The sequence below is a fragment of the Gopherus evgoodei genome, chromosome 4 (assembly GCF_007399415.2).
Source record: "Gopherus evgoodei ecotype Sinaloan lineage chromosome 4, rGopEvg1_v1.p, whole genome shotgun sequence".
NCBI classification, from domain to species: domain Eukaryota; kingdom Metazoa; phylum Chordata; order Testudines; family Testudinidae; genus Gopherus; species Gopherus evgoodei.
The window spans coordinates 138,458,216-138,474,896 of NC_044325.1; the positions used below are offsets into that span (position 1 = coordinate 138,458,216).

Consider the following 16,681-nt stretch of genomic DNA (forward strand, 5'->3'; position numbering starts at 1 on the left):
TGGCCTGGCGAATGAGAGAGGATCAAAAGAGCTCAGAAGAACAGAGACCCCTGCTGGTATGGACAGGTTTAAGCCACGGGTGCATAGGTTGTGGAGCATGCAGACTTTTCAAGGAGCCTGGGCCTCAGGCTGAGTTCCCCATAGGTTGCACGCAGCCCTGTGTGGCTGTCTGAGCTCATAAGCCCTGCACTTGTGTGCTTGTGGGGATTGGTCCTGCTTTGAGCAGGGGGTTGGACTAGATGACCTCCTGAGGTCTCTTCCAACCCTGATAGTCTATGGTGGGTGCATGCTCCTCCTTTTGAACCTGCTCGAGAAGACACATGGCATTTCCATTCAGACCTATCGGTGCTGTGTTTGCCTTCTTGACATGCATGTTCAGGTCAGAGTAATCAACTGACACGGTCCTGTCTACACTGTAATCTCTGTCTAGACTCTATAACACGGTAGTCCTCCCACATGGATAAACTTGGTTTGCTCTGCAGAGTAGATAGGACTGAGACAGACTCTCAGACCATGCCACCACCTTGGACACCCCAAAGCAAGAGAGGTATCATCCCCATTTAACACATAGGGAAACTGAGGCACAGCAATGTCGTGTCACACAGGCAGTCACTGGCAGAGCTGGGGAGGTGGAACCCAGGTGCCCTGACTTTAACCCACTTCTCCTGTGCATTAACCTTGAGACCATTCCACAATTGGTCTTCATGTTTCTGTAGCGAGGAGGCTTAGAGGTGGGCACAGAGCACTGAGGTGATATGTGCTACAGGGCTTTGGAGACATGATACATGGAACCTCATGGACTATTGGGCCATATGTGGCATGGGGCCTTAGATACCATTTGTTAGGACACAGGATGGGACCTCTGAGCCTGCTGGGGGTACTCTACTGCCCTATGGCCTTTGCCAGTTGGCTGAGGATGGGGTGGAAGACCTGCAGTTGAGGGACATTTAAAACTTCTCCATTATGTCTGCCCTGAAGTCTTTGTTGGATTCTACCCATCCTTCCCACAAATAGGAAAGTTCAGCTCCTCCTAGAAGATCCCTGGTTTTCTCCTCCTTGTGGCCATGGAGGTATCTCAGATGCCTTCCAGCTATTGCAGGGTGAGTTATCTCCACTCATCCCTCCAGTGGAGCAGTCTCAGGATGCTGACCAGAGCTGGGTGGCAGTGGGGCGCCAGTGGACCCGCAGCAGTGTCTGAGCCTGAGTGCAGAAGCAAGGGTGTGGGACCAAGACTTAGTGACGTCTGCGGTGCAACCATCAATGCTGGTGCCTACAGCACGCCCGTGGCCCTGGGTTCATGAGATGGTGGATGGGACCTTTGGCCCGGGCTAGGCAGCAGCAGCCCTGGTGGAATGAGGGGCCCTGCCTGGAGAAGCCTGAATGGCACAGTGTGCCAAACAGCACCCTCAATACCCCAAGCCATGGCGGCAGGGCCAGCTGGCTGCTGCCAGGGCCCTGGGCAGAGAGTGCCTGTCCCACTGCCATAGCTACATGCTGCCCCTTCTCCCCATGGTAAGACCCCCCCAACATCCCCAAAGATGCAGCTGGCCTCGGGGAGGGCAGCACCCCTGCAGATGGGGTGCTCCCAGCTGGTGTGACCCTGACAGTACCTCCCCGGGGGGGCTGCCCCACTGCAGGGCTACTGGGGTAACAGCCCCCCACCCGCTCCTTCATCCTTTCCCTTCCGCCCCCGCCCCAGCTGGCCGGCTCGCCCTGGCCACGGATGCGAGCAACTGCTGCCCCCTGCCGGCTCTCCGCTGCACCAGCAGCCCCCGCCTGGCCAGGCCGGCACTGGCTCCGCCCCCTGCCCGGCACCGGCTGAGGCCCCGCCCCGCCGCAGCCGGCTGTCAGTCACGCGCCTCTGGGCCCTTCCGGATGGGTGGGGCGAGGAGGGGGTGCGCTGGGCCGGGCGGCAGGTAAGGGGCCGGCGCTGCCCGGAGCTCGTGGCATGCAAAGGTGGGGGCGGGAGGGGGCGGGAGGGGGCAGGCCGGGGAGATGCAGCAGGGCAGAAGGAGGGGAGGGGACTGGGGGGGGCAGCAAATGGCGAACCGGCAGGTTTGGGGAGGGGGGATGCAGCAGGGCAAAGGGAGGGTCTGGGGTGGTGGCAAAGGGAGAGGGGGTGCAGCGGGGAAAGGGGGGTGCAGCGGGGTAAAGGGAGAGAGGGCGGGGGGTGCAGCAGGGTAAAGGGCAAGAGGGCTGGGGTGCAGGGGGAAAAGGGGAGTGGGGGGTGCAGCGGGGTAAAGGGAGAGGGGGTGGGGGTGTAGTGGGGTAAAGGGAGAGGGGGTGCTGTGCAGCAGGCAGAGGGGTGGGGTGGGGTGCAGCAGGGTAAAGAATTAGTGGAAGCTGGCAGGTGAGGTACCGGAAAGGGAAGGGTGGCCAGACTAGGGGAAGTCAGGAGTCTCTTTGGGGCCTGCAGCAGGACTGCAGGGGGGTGGGTTAGGGGAAAGCATAGCAAGCAAAGCCCAGCAAGCTGCAGGGATTGTACGCTAGCCTGCAGGGTTTTCTTGCAGGGCTTGAGTTTGAGCCTGTGCTTGTCCTTCCTCAGGACCTAGCTGTAGGGCTTTGCAAAGCCTCCTGAGAGGGTGATGAACACGTCTTGGGAGTGACGCCTCACCAGCAGCAGCCATTGCACACACTGCCTAAGTGCTGTGGAGTTTTTGGTGGTGAGCAGAGCCATGCACTAACGATGGGGGACCTGGGACGGGGTGTTATATGTACAGGGATGGAGAACACTGCGGGTAAAGGGGGACGCTGCCAGCAGGTTAAAAACAATAAGTGCCTCTAGCAATAACCCTATAGATAACAAAGTGCTAATTTCTCATTATGCTTGTACGCCCTGATCCTGCAATGGGCTCCCTGCAGGCAGATCCCTGCTATAGGGGGTCAATAGGCCGATAACCTATGCTGAGCCTGTTGCAGGATTTTAGAGCCTTATTCATTGCATTTCTTTTCTGCTTGGACAATGCAGGCTGACTTCTATGAGTCTGGTGTGTACATAAGATAGATGTTACACTTCTATTTTTTTTTTTTTTTTGGCCTTTGAGCGCAAGGAGACTCCATGCCTGTCTGCTACGGTGTCCGTTCCAGATGGGCTTTAAGGACGAGTCTGAGTGCTGGCCCTCATGCAGACTTTACATTTGTTCTTTCTTTGTTGGACTTTCCCACCCCGAATCCGAAATAAGCCTTCAAGGTTTGTGAGCCATCTGTGCTCTGTCTGGAGGATACAGACAGAACCACAGAAATGTAGGGATGGAAAGGCCCTCAAGAGGCTTCCTGTTCCATCCCCCCACGCTGGGGCAGGGATAAGTAAATCATGGATACCAGGATTAATGATGCCATGGCCTAGACTAATGCTGTGGGGTTTGGGCTGCCGGTGGGGAATGTTTGCATCCAAGCACGACAGTATTTATTAGGACCATTCTGCCTCCTTTCCCCCAAATCTGGCTCTCGACTGGCTGCCAGCATCCCTTCAAAGGAGGAGAGACCTGATGGTGGATCGGAAGCTCTTTGGGTCACGGATCATTTTTGTTGATGTGTAACACCTAACAGAATGGGCTTGCGGGCCATCACGAGGTGCAACGGTAATACAAACACTAAACAGTGGTGGGGCCTGGGATGAGTCCTGCACAGGACTCTGTCAAGCTGCTCCCTGTGGCTGTGGGTCTTTGGGTAATTCCCTGTAGCGAATAAAGGCCCATTGTGCTCATCTGAGATGCATCCTCCTGGCTAAGGGCTTCCAGGGCGTTTCCTGACTCCAGAAAGCTCGGGGGTCTGCTCCTGAGCCAAGATCTGGCCTTTGCTGTTGATTTCAATGTGTGTCTTAATCCATCTCAAGAGAGTTTTTGTATGTGCTGTGTATTGCAAACTCGTGCTCTGATATACTTGTCTACGGCAGAGATTCTTTCATGGATTAAGCTGCTGGGGGAGGTCTCTGCGCCAGCGTCACGGAGGAGAGATTTGAGACAGAGCTGGGCTGTTTTTTCTCATATCCCCAAATGGCGCAATGTTAATTATTATTCGTGTTACCGCTGCACCCAGGGCTTATTGTGCTACGGGCCGTGAGCCATCTCTGAAGCGACGTCCTCATCTGGGCGTTTCTGTGGCAGCAATGTGGTCGTGAAGATGTGTTGGCATTTCCTTGAGCCTAGTGCTCTTATTGGTGTCAGGCTAATGTCTAGGGTTCCAGGTGAGATCAGGGCCCCAGTGTACTAGGAGCTGTATGTGCATGTAGTGAGGAACAATGGTTACAATCTAAATTGGTGAGACAGACAAAAGGGAGGAGAAACAAAGCATTACCATCCCCATCTTATAGGTGGGGAATGGAGGCAAAAAGAGGGTGACTTGCCCAAGGTCATACAGGAGTCAGTGGCAAAACAGGGAACTGAATCCAGGTCCCGAAGGCCAGTGCCTAAGCCACAGGCCCGTCTCTCTCTAGTAGATGCAACAACACGACAGGGCAGTGGCGAGGTGTGTGGGCTTTAATCCCTGCCCAGGTTGCAGGCAGGTATTACCTAGCACTGCAGGAGGCTGTGTCCTTCTCTGGCATCTTTCATCTCAGTGCCTCACAAACATTACCAAGATGTCTGCCTCATGCCCGGGGACTTAGGAGGGTGAAGGGAAGCGCATCATCGCTGTTTTAACAGATGGGGGAACAGAGAGAGGGGACTGGCCCACATTTGCACTGGGGCCATGACTCTGTCTTGGGCAAATCGCTTCCCTCTTTTTTTGTGCTTCTGTTTTTCTCCATCTGTCAAAAATGGGGGTGAAGTTATTGATGCAGGGTGTTTTGGGCTCTGTGGCTGGGCCGTGCTGTGTGAGTGCAGTGATGCGATGTAAAGCAGATGCTCAGCGAGTGCCTAGTAGATGCACTCAGGCTTGTTTTTAAATGCGCAGTTTCCCTATGCAGCATGGGTAGCTTTTTAAAGTATCCCCCTCCTGAGTGCATTACCCATTATTCATGCTCATAGGTTTAAACGTTAAGGATCCAATCCCTTACCTGTTACGCCTTCCCTTGACCCTAATGGGCATTGGGTGGGGCCTGAAGCAGGCTGCTAGGCTACATACCAATGGCTTGAATATGTTTCCTCTGCTTGAATCGGATGTCACAGTCAGTCTCATGACTCACGTTATACGCCATGGTACCAATTTGGGGACTTCACATCCTTTCACACCCCCCACCCCCCGGCTGGAATTTGGCAGCTGAGTGGGAGAAACTGATTTGAATCTTAAACTTAAATCTTAAATCTACGATCTTGTTCTGATTGTTTGTTTACGGCCAAGAGGGTTAGCCAAGACGTTGTCTTCCTGATGAAGATCGGAGCCATCCCTCTGTCTCCCCTCAAGCAGTTGCTTCCGATGCAATGAGTAACACGACTACTCCCACCTCCGCCGGGACCTCCAGCGACTCCCTAGTAGGGTACGTCCTGGTGCCCTTCTTCCTCATCACTGTCATCGGCATCGTTGTGGTGGTGGTAAGAGACTTGTTTTTGTTTGGGAGCCCCCATGGTGCGATCCTCTACGTCGCTGGTTCAAATCCAGGCATTGACCAAAAGTTGTAACTGCCTCGGTGGCTGCTGGTCCCAGTGCAGATCACTTTGGGAGCTCTGGCAGCAACCAAGGGCTGAATGGGCCCCATGGAGACCACATGTCTCTCTCGCCCCTAGACGTGGTCCCTCCATGTTGGGGCTGACCTATGCAGGTGTGTGTTGAGCTGGAGTTGCCGCTGCCTGGGCTGTCCCTGCTCTGTGGCTGGAAGATGTCAGTCCACCCGAGGGGTGGCCATGTGAGGCCTTTCCCCAGCACTGACGTCCCCAAAGAGTTGGGGAGAGTGCGATCCGGGAGGGTGCAGTTCTCTGCTGGCCTGGCAGAATCTGCACTGTTGGTACAGTGCCTGGTGGCTTCTTGTCTCTGACCTTTGGCTGATTGCACTCCTGCAGGGAGGGCACTGAGCATTTAACTACAACCACAGAAGTGCCTCAACTCTCTTTCTCAGTTGCTAGAGGCCTCCACAAACACCTGGCTACATCTGGGTCCTGAGAGCCGGGCTGGCCCAGGCAGCTTGCTCAGTCAAAGAGCTCAGATCTAAAACCAAACCCGAGAGAGCCTCGCTCCCCAAACAGTTTTGTTCGAATCAAGGAGGGGAGACCTGCCGTGGGGTTGCATGTGAAGGGAGGATTCATTGTAAGTGGGCAATGATGGGCCAAAGCCCATCCCTGAGGTGGTGTCTTGTAGACTATAAATGAGGTGAGGGGATTGGATGACCTTTTAAAAATTTTTAAAGGAAATGTGCTCTAGCTTGATCACAAGGCATGGACTCAATGCAGGAATCATTGGGTGAGGTTCTCTGGCCTGTTCTGTGCAGGAGGTCCTAGAGAGCAGATGGTTCTAATGGTCCTTCCTGGCCTATGGTGATGGGGTACAGAGCCTTTCGTCTCTGCCAGCTGGATGGGTACTGCTTGCAGGCCACCCAGCAGCTGTCTGTGAAATGAACGGATTTATCCGCTTCCTGCTGAATGTGTGTCCGGATCACAAATCAGATGCCAGCGCTGGCAGCCTGATGGCAGTGGTATGGACTGAGCTTCTTTGGAACAGGCTCTTCCCAGGTGGCCAACTCCTGGCCAACACCTAGGGCCAGTGTCTCCAAAGAGCTCAGCCTCCAGCATGTGGAGCTGTCCTAAAAATCTGGCATCAGGTGTCTGGAGATCTCTGGCCAGGCCCATTGACAGGGGATGCTATGGGGGGAAAGATAGTCCTGCCGCCATCCAAATGGAAGTCTCCAGGTCTGGCCAGCCCCTTTCATTAGTGCCAAACTCACTTTAAATATAACAACGCCAACCCATGTGCTGTGTGGTTGCTCACTACATGCTTTTTTCCCCCTCATTGCAGATGATGTACATTCAGAAGAAGAGGAGGTAAGTGGCTAAGTCTGGGGGCTGCTGGTATGTTAGGGAGAGGAAGTCGGTTTGTTTTTGCTTGGCTGGAGAAGAGGGGTGGTCATACGGCATCTGCAGCACTGGCCTAGTTGGAGATGACAGAGTAGATCCAGACTCACTTGGGGGAGCCACGGGGGCCTTTGTGTGTCTGGGAGAGAACTCACTGGCTGTACTCACTCAGTTCCTTTAGATTTAGGGCCTTCCCCTTAGACCAGGAATGGTGCTAAGGGAAGGGAGGGTGTGCAGTGAGAATTAACCTCTGTCCCCTGGGTCTGTCCTCGTCCACCTTCTGTGGCAATGAACACCTTCCACCTGACTTGGATTCTCGGCTCTGTGATGCCAGATCCTTTCTGTGCGGCTGTGACCTATGGTGGCAATAGCTGTGGGCTCAAATGCTGCAGTCCTTGCACGAACCAAATTCCCATTGACTCATCGTTGTGCTCGGTCCCAGTGTGCTAGGCACTCCGCTGCCCCGAGGAGCTTAGACCTGAGTGTAAGAGGAGCCAGCAGGTGGATTGAACAAAGATGGAAGAGGAGTGCGAGATGGTAGCGTTGAATGAGGAAGGAGTGCTAGCTTTGGCCCATGGGCTCTAGACCTGGGGTGAGATTTTCAAAGCTGTTTAGACATTCAAATTAAGGCAAGGAATGTGTTTGCATCCCCTAGGCGGCTCTGGAAATCTCAGCCCCCGTGACAGTCCCTCCCTCTCTGCTGGCCATGTGATCCTATTGTCAGCGTCACCTTTGGGTCATTGGCGGGGCTGCGGGTTCCCAGAGCAGCATCACAGTCCCGTCTCTGCGTGTGTCAGGTTTGACAGGTTACGTCACCACCTTTTACCGATGTACAGCTACGACCCCGCAGAGGACCTGCACGAGGCTGAACAGGAGCTGCTGGGGGATCCAGATGACACCAAGGTGAGCTGCTCGGGTCCAGAGGCCACGCGCGAGGGCAGCTGTGGGTGGGCGGCATGAGTGGGCATGATGCCACTTGGAGCCGGTCATCTCAGGCGCTGGTCAAGTTTGGTTTTGGGGTAACATGCTTGCCGGAGAGGAACATGGGGAGGCACTTTATCGAGCATCCAGGCTGCTCCGGCCAATGTTCCTCATCCTAAATTATCTGCTGTAGATCTGCCCAGGAGAGCACTGTGCATTCAGCAGTCTTGTACAAGAGACACGGGGGATGGGGTCTGAGCACAGGACCAGGATCAGTAGTTGAGTGGCTAGTTATGTGGGCAAGTAACAACCTTTCGGTGCCACTGTTGGCCTGTAATCACAGGGTGATTCAGGTTTCTGTATAGTCTCCCAGGGAGTTTGCTCCTCGAGGTGAAGTCCTAAGGTCTGTTGTAAATGCTACCTTTAAAAGGTCAGTCAACTTGGCAAACCGCATTTTTGGTATGGAAACTTTGTATCTAGTATTGTTAATGGTAACGGTGAAGATCACTATCACCAGCGTGTTAGGAGCACAAGTTGGGGGTTGTGGTGGAGAATCAGCTCGACATGAGTGACGCTGTGGCCAAAAGAGCTAATGCGATCTTGTTTTACCTCTGCATTTGGCACTGGTGCGACCGCTGCTGGAATCCTGTGCCCAGCTCTGGTGCCCACAATTCAAGAAGGATGTTGATCAATTGGAGAGGGTGCAGACGGCCATGAGAATGATCAAAGGATTAGAAAACCTGCGTTATAGTCATAGGCTCAAGAAGCTCAGTCTATTTAGCTCAACAAAGAGAAGGGCAAGGAATCACTGACTTGATTACAGTCTATAAGTACCTACAGGAGGAACAAATAGTTAGCAATGAGCTCTTCACTCTAGCAGATAAAGGTTTAACACGATCCAAGGGCTGGAAGTTGACACGAGACAAATTCAGACTGGAAATAAGGTGTAAATTTTTAACTGTGAGAGTAATTAACCAGTGGAACAATTTCCCAAGGGTCATGGGGGATTCTCCGGCACTGATCATTTTTCAGTGAAGCCAGGATGTTTTTCTACAAGATCTGCTCTAGGAATTATTCTGGGGAAGTTCTCTGGCCTGTGTTACACAGGAGGCGATAATCATCATGGCCTCTTTTTGCATTGGAATCTATGAATATATGAAATGAATAGTCCTTTCTCTGGCAGCTCATTCTGTGTAGTCAGTTCAAAGGATTTCCTTGCTATTGTCAGGTTTCAGTCTTGCAAATGTTTTACCACGTAACTCACTGGGTCTATTCCCAGGTATAGTTACCTTTGTGTTTGCAGCATTGGTATTTCCTCTGCTGAAAAGAGCCCTAAAGTTTAACGAGAAAGCAGAAAAACCTTGTCATTTGCTTTTGAAAGGGGCTCCGTCAGAAACAGGATTTTTTTTTTTAAATGGACCAAGTGCCAAAAAACAAAGAGAAATTCACATTGACTGTTTTCCTTTAAATATCACTGTTGTTACTCCACAGGAACCATTGAATAGAAATGGAGGAATATTTTTAAAAAATCTGGCATCAGAAAAAAAAATACTAAGAAATACCCACTTGCCTCTCAAAAATGTGGTTTTGAAAACTTCATCTGCTGTAACTAGAGCTTTGACCCGTAATACTTCAATTACCAGGATCAGTAAAAATCTGTACAAGATTTTTCCCCTTCCTCATATTGATCATCCTGTCCTTTAAAATATGCCTGTAGTGACATGACCCCTGGGTGAAAGGAGGCTGCAGAGCTGAGGGAATAAGGCATTGAATTGTGGGTCAGGAAAGTTGAGTTCTGTTCTCAGCTCTGTAACTGACCTGCCTGGGTGTCCTTCGCTTCACTTTGTTTCCCCATCTGTGAAAGAATTAAGCATTATGCACTTGAAATATGTAGAACATTCTGAATTCGTAACTATTTAATGAAAAGCTCTCCAGAATAAAGTGGGCATATACTGTTAAAAATCACATCTTAAATTAAATGAATAATACTGTAGATTACAAAAACTACAAAGTTCAGATCTGACTTTCCACCATTTGTACTGCTTTGCATTTCATTCCACCTGGATGATGAATACAGGTCAGTTTCCCATTGTAGTTCTCATGTGTTAGCCCAAGGCTGCAGTGTTTGGGTTGCAAATACAGCAGGGGAATTTTTAACTTTAATTATATTGAATTTAAAAAAAAAAAACTCTGACTTTCACAAAATCTAAAGGTGGGGCCTCAAGCTCTAATTTAAAGGGTGTGATGGACGGGGAGTTGAGAAGAGGCCAAGCGCTGTAGATAAACAACATCGGCCGTGTGGAAATTAGGTCAGTGACTCAGGCTGAGTGTGGCGTGGCTGATTGCTGGGGCCGTGTTAGCGCTGAGATGATCACCGACAAAGCTGCGTGATCTTGTTCAGGCCAATGGTCCTAGACATGAACCTAATGCACTAGATCAGAACTAGAGGGAAATTTAGATCAAAAGGGTTTAATCCTTGCCTGTTTCTACTCGCCTTCTTAGTAAGTCAGTCAGTCTACACTAAAACATTGTCAAGCCAGCTATGTCGCTAAGGGGTGTGGCAAATCCACGCGCTGTGTGACGCGGTTAAGCTGATCTATCTCCTGGTGTACGCAGCACTAGGTGGACGGAAGAATTCTACACTGGGGTTTAGGTCAGCTTAATTATGCTCACGCCTCTGAGTGATGTAACTAGATTGACATAACTTCATAATGTAAACCAGCCTATAGCACTTTTCTGAGCTAGATTGCTGATTCAGATCCCGCCTGGTTCAGCAGCAAGCTGTGCATTTGCTCTCTGGAAGCACTATGGTGCCCCCTGGTGAAATGAAGTGGTTTAGACTCAGTTCCATTTCAAGTGGGCTAGTGCACATGCTGCACAAACTTGTGCTGAAAGTGGTGCTAATTTGGGGCAAGCAGACTCTGCAGAGGCCATGATTAGACTGGCTCAGAGAGACTGAATCCTTTGGCCAGGGGAAGGTGCTGGGGACATTTCCCCTGCACTTGCCCATGTTCTGCCTGTTCTGGGCACAAACCGAAGGGTTGGGTCTGCAGGATTGTGTAGGTTTTCCAGGGTGGTGGAAACGAATTCATGAAAACAACTGGTTTGGGCAGGCAACGGGGCCTGTGGCATTGGGCTTCAACTGAACTTTAATGCATGTTCCATGAGAGAAACTGACCACTCCTGCTGATCTGGCTTCTCCAGCATCTCAAGAGCTGCCTCTTATTACATGCAGTTGAGGAATGCTGTTTGCCGCTATCTCCTTGCTTGCCAGACAGCATCCAGAGTTTCTCCTCTGTGGCTGTGGACTGATGCATGGGATTTCCAGTGCATCAGCTCATTTTCAGGTCATGACGTGGGGGCGGGGAGGGAAGGAAAACCAGCCCCTCAGGATGCAGACTGCGTTTGTTTCTTTTCATCGCCTCAGTGGACACTGGGAATTCCCGAGTTCTAATCCTGACGCCTTCCACACCTCTGGCAAATCGCTTAATCTCTGTGCCTTGGTTTCCTTATCTGACCGAGAGGTTAACCCTGACCTTGCTTTTGTGTCCACAGGAGGATGAAAGGGTCTGGGGGGGTGCCTGGCACTTTGAAGGCAAATAAGCATGTATTGTTTGTTGCAGGTGATGCGAGGGTGGGGTGGATACCAGCCCCATCGGACTCTGCTCATGGACATGAAAGCGTAACGCAGCTCGGCAACCAGTGTCCAGGCGATGTACTAACCACCTCCACCCCTCTCCCTTCTTGTCGATTTCTGTGCTAACGTCAAGTCCTCCCACATGGAGTTAATTGTTTAAAGCTCCACCCTCCGTTTTGCTCGACTTCTGTCCCCCTCCTCCCGTTCTGCCCTTTACAAGGTACGGCGGGTGGGTGTAGTCCTTGCTGGCTTTAGCTTCCGAGCGCTGTCAGCCCGTGCTGCCCCTGAGTGTTCCCGCCGGCGAAGCACTGAAGGCATGGGCTGAGTCTTGGGTTTGCACGTTTTGACCAGGAACAGCTCTTTCCTCCTCTTGGTTGCAGATATAAAACCCTCTGAGCCTTTTCACGCAGGCCCAGAAGAGAGGCTGTTGATCCTGAGAGTGTGTTGGTGAAACTCCATCGCTGGGTGGCTCAGAGACTCAGCCCCAGGAAACCCAGTTTATCGCAGCCTCCCCTTCGGTATAAGCCATTTAAAACCAACGCAGTTGTGTTATTGCAGATGCATCTGCGGACTGCACAGAGAACAAACCTCCTGCCATGCTGCCTATCTATCGAAGCACATGCTGAGCGTGTTACTTTGCATGGGGCAGTCCCATGCACAAATCTGATTACTGTATCTCTTGCTTGCTCTGTATGGGGACCTAGTTTAATGGAGCCTTTGCTGCGATCTTGAAATAGCTGACAGCAAGCATGTTTCCTTCAGCCCTGCAAAAGGCCATTCAGATGGGTGCATTTGAAACAGTCCTGTGATTCCAGTCACCCCAGGGCAGAGATGGGTTCAATTTGGCTATGCAGTAAAACCAGGGTGAGTTTAGCAGAGCAAAACTGTCTGTCTTTGCATTCAGCCAAGAGGCCTTATGTATTTGCCAAGGAGGAGAAGTCTTCCTGGCACAAAAGCTACTGGATAGTAAAACAACCAAACTCTGTAATAGTTCAGCAAGGTGGATCTTTCTACGTGGATAATTTTTGTATTCAATAGTAGCTTATCTCTATATTTTGTAAATAAAAAGGCACCGTGAATGTGAGTGTGTCTGGCAAGATCTCATCTTTTTATTTTTTTTTGTAATCTGCAGTTCCTGTCTTTCCGCTTAGAGCAGTCAAAACCCATGTGAATTGCAGCTTGTGTTGTGTTAACCCTTTGTCAACTGCAGAGCTGGGCCTGGGATGTCCTGACTGAAAAGGTACTGTGTCCTCCGAGCAGAACAGAAATCTCACCACCACTTGCCTTGTAGTCAGGTCCACTGATCTCTCCAGACTATGGCATGGAGTGTGTGTGGGGGAAGGCTGAGCCTTGGCTCAGTCCTGTCTGCTTGCTCTTTAGAGAATCCCTTATGTCCAGGACTCTCCTCACACTCCACTATCCCTGCACTGAATGCAGTAGAGACGGGTGCTGATGCTGAGTGCTTCATGCAAGCAGGTTGCATGTGGCTGTGACCCAGTGAGAAATCATCTTCTACACCAGGAGCTCCTGCAGTAAAAAGGCTGTTTTTGTTTGCCTCCTTCCAACTGGGTGACAGGGAGCTTTGGGGGGAAAAAAAATAATCTACATGGCATAGCTCTTGACAGCTAAAACCAACTGTGGTTACAATGATTCTGAAGTTACAGGCATACATTAGTCATTCAAATGCATGGTAACCATTCCAGAACCTTAATTAAAAAAAATCCCTTAAATGTTAGAAAGCCAGAAAATGCAGAGTTAGGGCTGCACACTCAACTAAAGTGCCAATATCACCTTAACTCTAACCCTTTAGATGCCTCCTCACCATCTTGTTTGAAAACTGGCTTCGCGGTTTGTTCCGGTCGATAGGTGTCTATGAAGATGCTGCCTCGTTCCTACAGTAGCCTTTGCTGTTTTCATGGCAGTTTTCTGTCGTAATTAGTGCCTGTGAGGCCTGTCTGGAGACACGATAGCAACAGGGGTGCCATATGGAACTGTAGTGCTCAATCCTGTGAAAGTGCTGAGCACCTGGGAAGAGATTTCAGCCCCTGGCAGGATCGGGCTCTCATGGAGGAATGGGGGATGATAACGTAGCAAAATCGGTTTATAGGGCATATGTAACATGAGTGTGCGCGCTTCGGGTGACCATCACGAAATGTGGACAGCAGCCCATGAGCTAAGAAGTTGAGAGGAACACACAGCATTTGTAGCCATTGACCAAATGAAACTTGTAAGGGCGGCAAGTTTCTAACCTTTTATGCAGCTGTGTGTGTGCAGACCGGCAGTTCTTTACTTGCTGAGGTGCTCGCGCTGTGTTGATGGGCATGAATGAAAATCTAGATGATGGGTGTGGTTTTGGGTTCCTTGCTGGAGAAGGGCAGCTTTTACTCTGCAATGTCTGGGTTTCTAGCCTGGGAATTCAATTGCCTGGGCTGGGTCAACTTGTCTTTTCCTTTACCTTGGGACAAACTGCCTCCAAATCGACTTTGACTTGAAGGTCCCACTGCTTCCATCGGGTGTATTTCTAGAATCCCAAGGTCAGTGCACAGAACGTGCCCTGTGTGGAGTTGTACGTGCCCTGCAACCTTAGCCAAAAATTATACCAAGGATCCGTTTGGTGCCAGAAATCCTATTATGCTTGCACCATTGTTGCCTGAGCCAACAGACGAGGGGGAAGTGTCAGATGTTCTACCTGCCCCATGGAGAGGTCTGTAAGAAATATCCCTAGGTGCTGGGGATATGGCCAGGGGCACTCTTTAGCTCAGGAGTGAACCATTATAGCAGAGAATAGGAGCTGCTGCTCTCACTCTTGTCCCCCTTGTGGCTCTGGGCTAGAAAAGGGACCTTGTGTCCGGTGCTGTTCTGACCTGAGTTCTCTGAGGTTTTGGTGGAAGCAGCCCTCTGCTGTGCTGTGTCTGTATGTAGATTGAAAGGCAGAGGTCTGCCTGCCAGGGAGAGAGTTGGTTGTTGCGTGGCAGGGGCTGGGTGCTGCTCTAAAACCAACCCACCAGCTGGGAGAGACAGGGAGGCTGCAAACATCCATAAAATGTTTTATTCAAGTAACTGCAATTAGGAAACCAAAAGGTCTTTAACAATGGGCCAACAACCCTCCCCTTCTTGCCAACTGTCAGCCACCTGCCTGCCTTTTCCAGCCACGGCTTACACTCACATGGTCCCCCCAGCCCTGCTGGACAGGTGACTTGAACACCCAGTGAAAACTCTCAACATAAAATCCAAAACTGCTTTCACCCCTTTGGCCTTCCCCATAGTAATAACCTCCAGCTCCGCTGCAGTTGGTCGTAGCTCAGGGATGGAGTGTGGTGTGGCGAAGGGATCTCTGGCCCGTAGCTCATTGGAGGCAGATGCTCCCGCTGTGTACTTTCCTGCTGAATCTAATCCCCCAGCCTGAGGCATGGAGCATGGGAAAAGTACCTGGTGTGGATTAATGAGCAAACAATATCTTGCCCCTGCCCCTCCTTTGGCTGCCGCACACAGCGCTGTTGTGCTGAAGTGCCTTCCCGTGAGTTTGCTGAGTCACCTCACGAACATCGTCCCCTCCGGAGGCAGGTGGGGAAACAGAGGCCGGGGCTGCCTCTGCCGTTGTTCAGGCCCAGTCCAGTGGCCGACCTGGGCTCCTTCTCTCTCTAGAGAGCAACATCTCCAGTTCAGTGATGTCGCGCAGCCGGGGAATGTTTCCAGGCCAAAGCAGTAGAGAGCTAATCCCAAGGGGGCAGAGAGAGGGACAGGAAGGGGTGTTGTCCCCACCTGTGAGCGCTAAGGGCTGGTGGGGAATAGGTCATGGGTTGCTGCTGTACAATTTTCTCTCGTTTTACTAACATTGGCTGGAAAGCCCGGGGGAGAGGGTTGATGGGACGCCTTCACCACACCCCTTTGAAAGGCTCTGTCCCTTTCTATAGTAACAGTCTAATGCTTGAAAATACCGCCCCCCCCCCCCCCAATTCACCTGACTTTGGCTCTCTACCATAAATGAATTGTTCCCAGAGGAGGGGGGAGGGAGGAATAAAAACCAGAAAGACCATGTTGGAATAATAAACGTTGTAACCAGTACAGCAGCAGTAACAGCAGCAGCATATCTATGGTTAAGAGAATGGAACTTAAATTATCCAGAGGTAGTTGTGAATGGAGGAGGAAAAAACAAACCAACAAAAATAAACCTGAAAAAAAAAATACACTAAAATCTGGCCTGGAAGTACGTGTGTCACTAAAAAGCCCACTATGCTATTCCTGATGGAGAACTCCAGAGAGCTGATGGGAAAGACAAAGAATCAGCAACGCTGCCTGTGAAAGGCAAATTCCCCTTTGAATGGCAGACACCCCTCTGGGGCTGATCCCCCAGTCCTCCTGCAATCAGAGGGCTGGGGTGGCCTTGTGAGCCTTACACACGGGTTGGGGGGATCTGACGTGAAAAGGCAGCTAACGGTGCAGTGTTACGTCTATTGTGTGTTGTGGGGGGTTTGGTCTTCTGCCGAGAGGGAAGTCTGCTGTTGTAAGCTGGAAGGAGGGATGCAAAAAGCATTAGTGCTTCTGTAATAAGAGAGAAAGGGATGGCTGGACTTTGTAACTTAAAACAAAAGGGCAATTGTTCTTGAGCATTGAGTCTTAAAGGTTCTCTCAGGATGGCAGCAGGTCAGTTTTAATCTCTGCCCCAGCGTAATGCAGACAAATCTGGCTGTGCCCTGCTTCCAGGTTTGCGATTGTGCACTGGTCACCTGTAGGGGCTGGGGTGAATCTGACTGCCAGCTGGTCCCTGTATCATGTGTCTGCTCTGTGCTCCAACATCAAGCCCCAGCTGTGCCACCCTTCTGACTGCAAGGAGGGGACTGCTCTATCACCAGTAGGATGCACTGTAGGCATGTCTAGGAGTCCTTCAAAATGCATGTGATGGTAACACCTAGCTCTTGCATAGCAGTTTTCATCTGTAGCTCTCCCAGCACTTTACAAAGGCAGTTGGTATCATTATCCCCCTTTTACAGATGGGAAAACTGAGGCACACAGGTGATGTGACTTGCCGTGGGTCAGCCAGCAGGCCAGCAGCAGAGTCAGGAATAGAACTCAGGTCTCCTGAATCCCTGGCCATTGCTCTAGAGCCCTATCTTGTGGCATATTCCCACAGTGGGGCTCTGCATGCTGGGTGTGATCACACATCAGTTCTAACAGAACATGC

The 16,681-nt window shown here is 51.1% G+C and overlaps 1 protein-coding gene across 2 annotated transcripts; it reads left to right on the forward strand.

Annotated features, from left to right (window-relative positions):
• The first annotated feature begins 1,830 nt into the window (after positions 1–1,830).
• SMIM29 (small integral membrane protein 29) lies at positions 1,831–12,583 on the forward strand. Of its 2 annotated transcripts, none has more exons than XM_030561348.1 (6): positions 1,831–1,916; positions 2,546–2,663; positions 5,281–5,471; positions 6,886–6,911; positions 7,739–7,844; positions 11,486–12,583. In XM_030561348.1, exons 3-6 carry the CDS (start codon positions 5,361–5,363, stop codon positions 11,546–11,548), a joined length of 306 nt encoding a protein of 101 aa, XP_030417208.1. In that variant the 5' UTR covers positions 1,831–1,916; positions 2,546–2,663; positions 5,281–5,360; the 3' UTR covers positions 11,549–12,583. The 2 variants fall into 2 exon arrangements, with proteins under 2 accessions (XP_030417208.1, XP_030417209.1); XM_030561349.1 differs by lacking the exon at positions 1,831–1,916 and adding an exon at positions 1,932–1,956.
• The last annotated feature ends 4,098 nt before the right edge of the window (positions 12,584–16,681 follow it).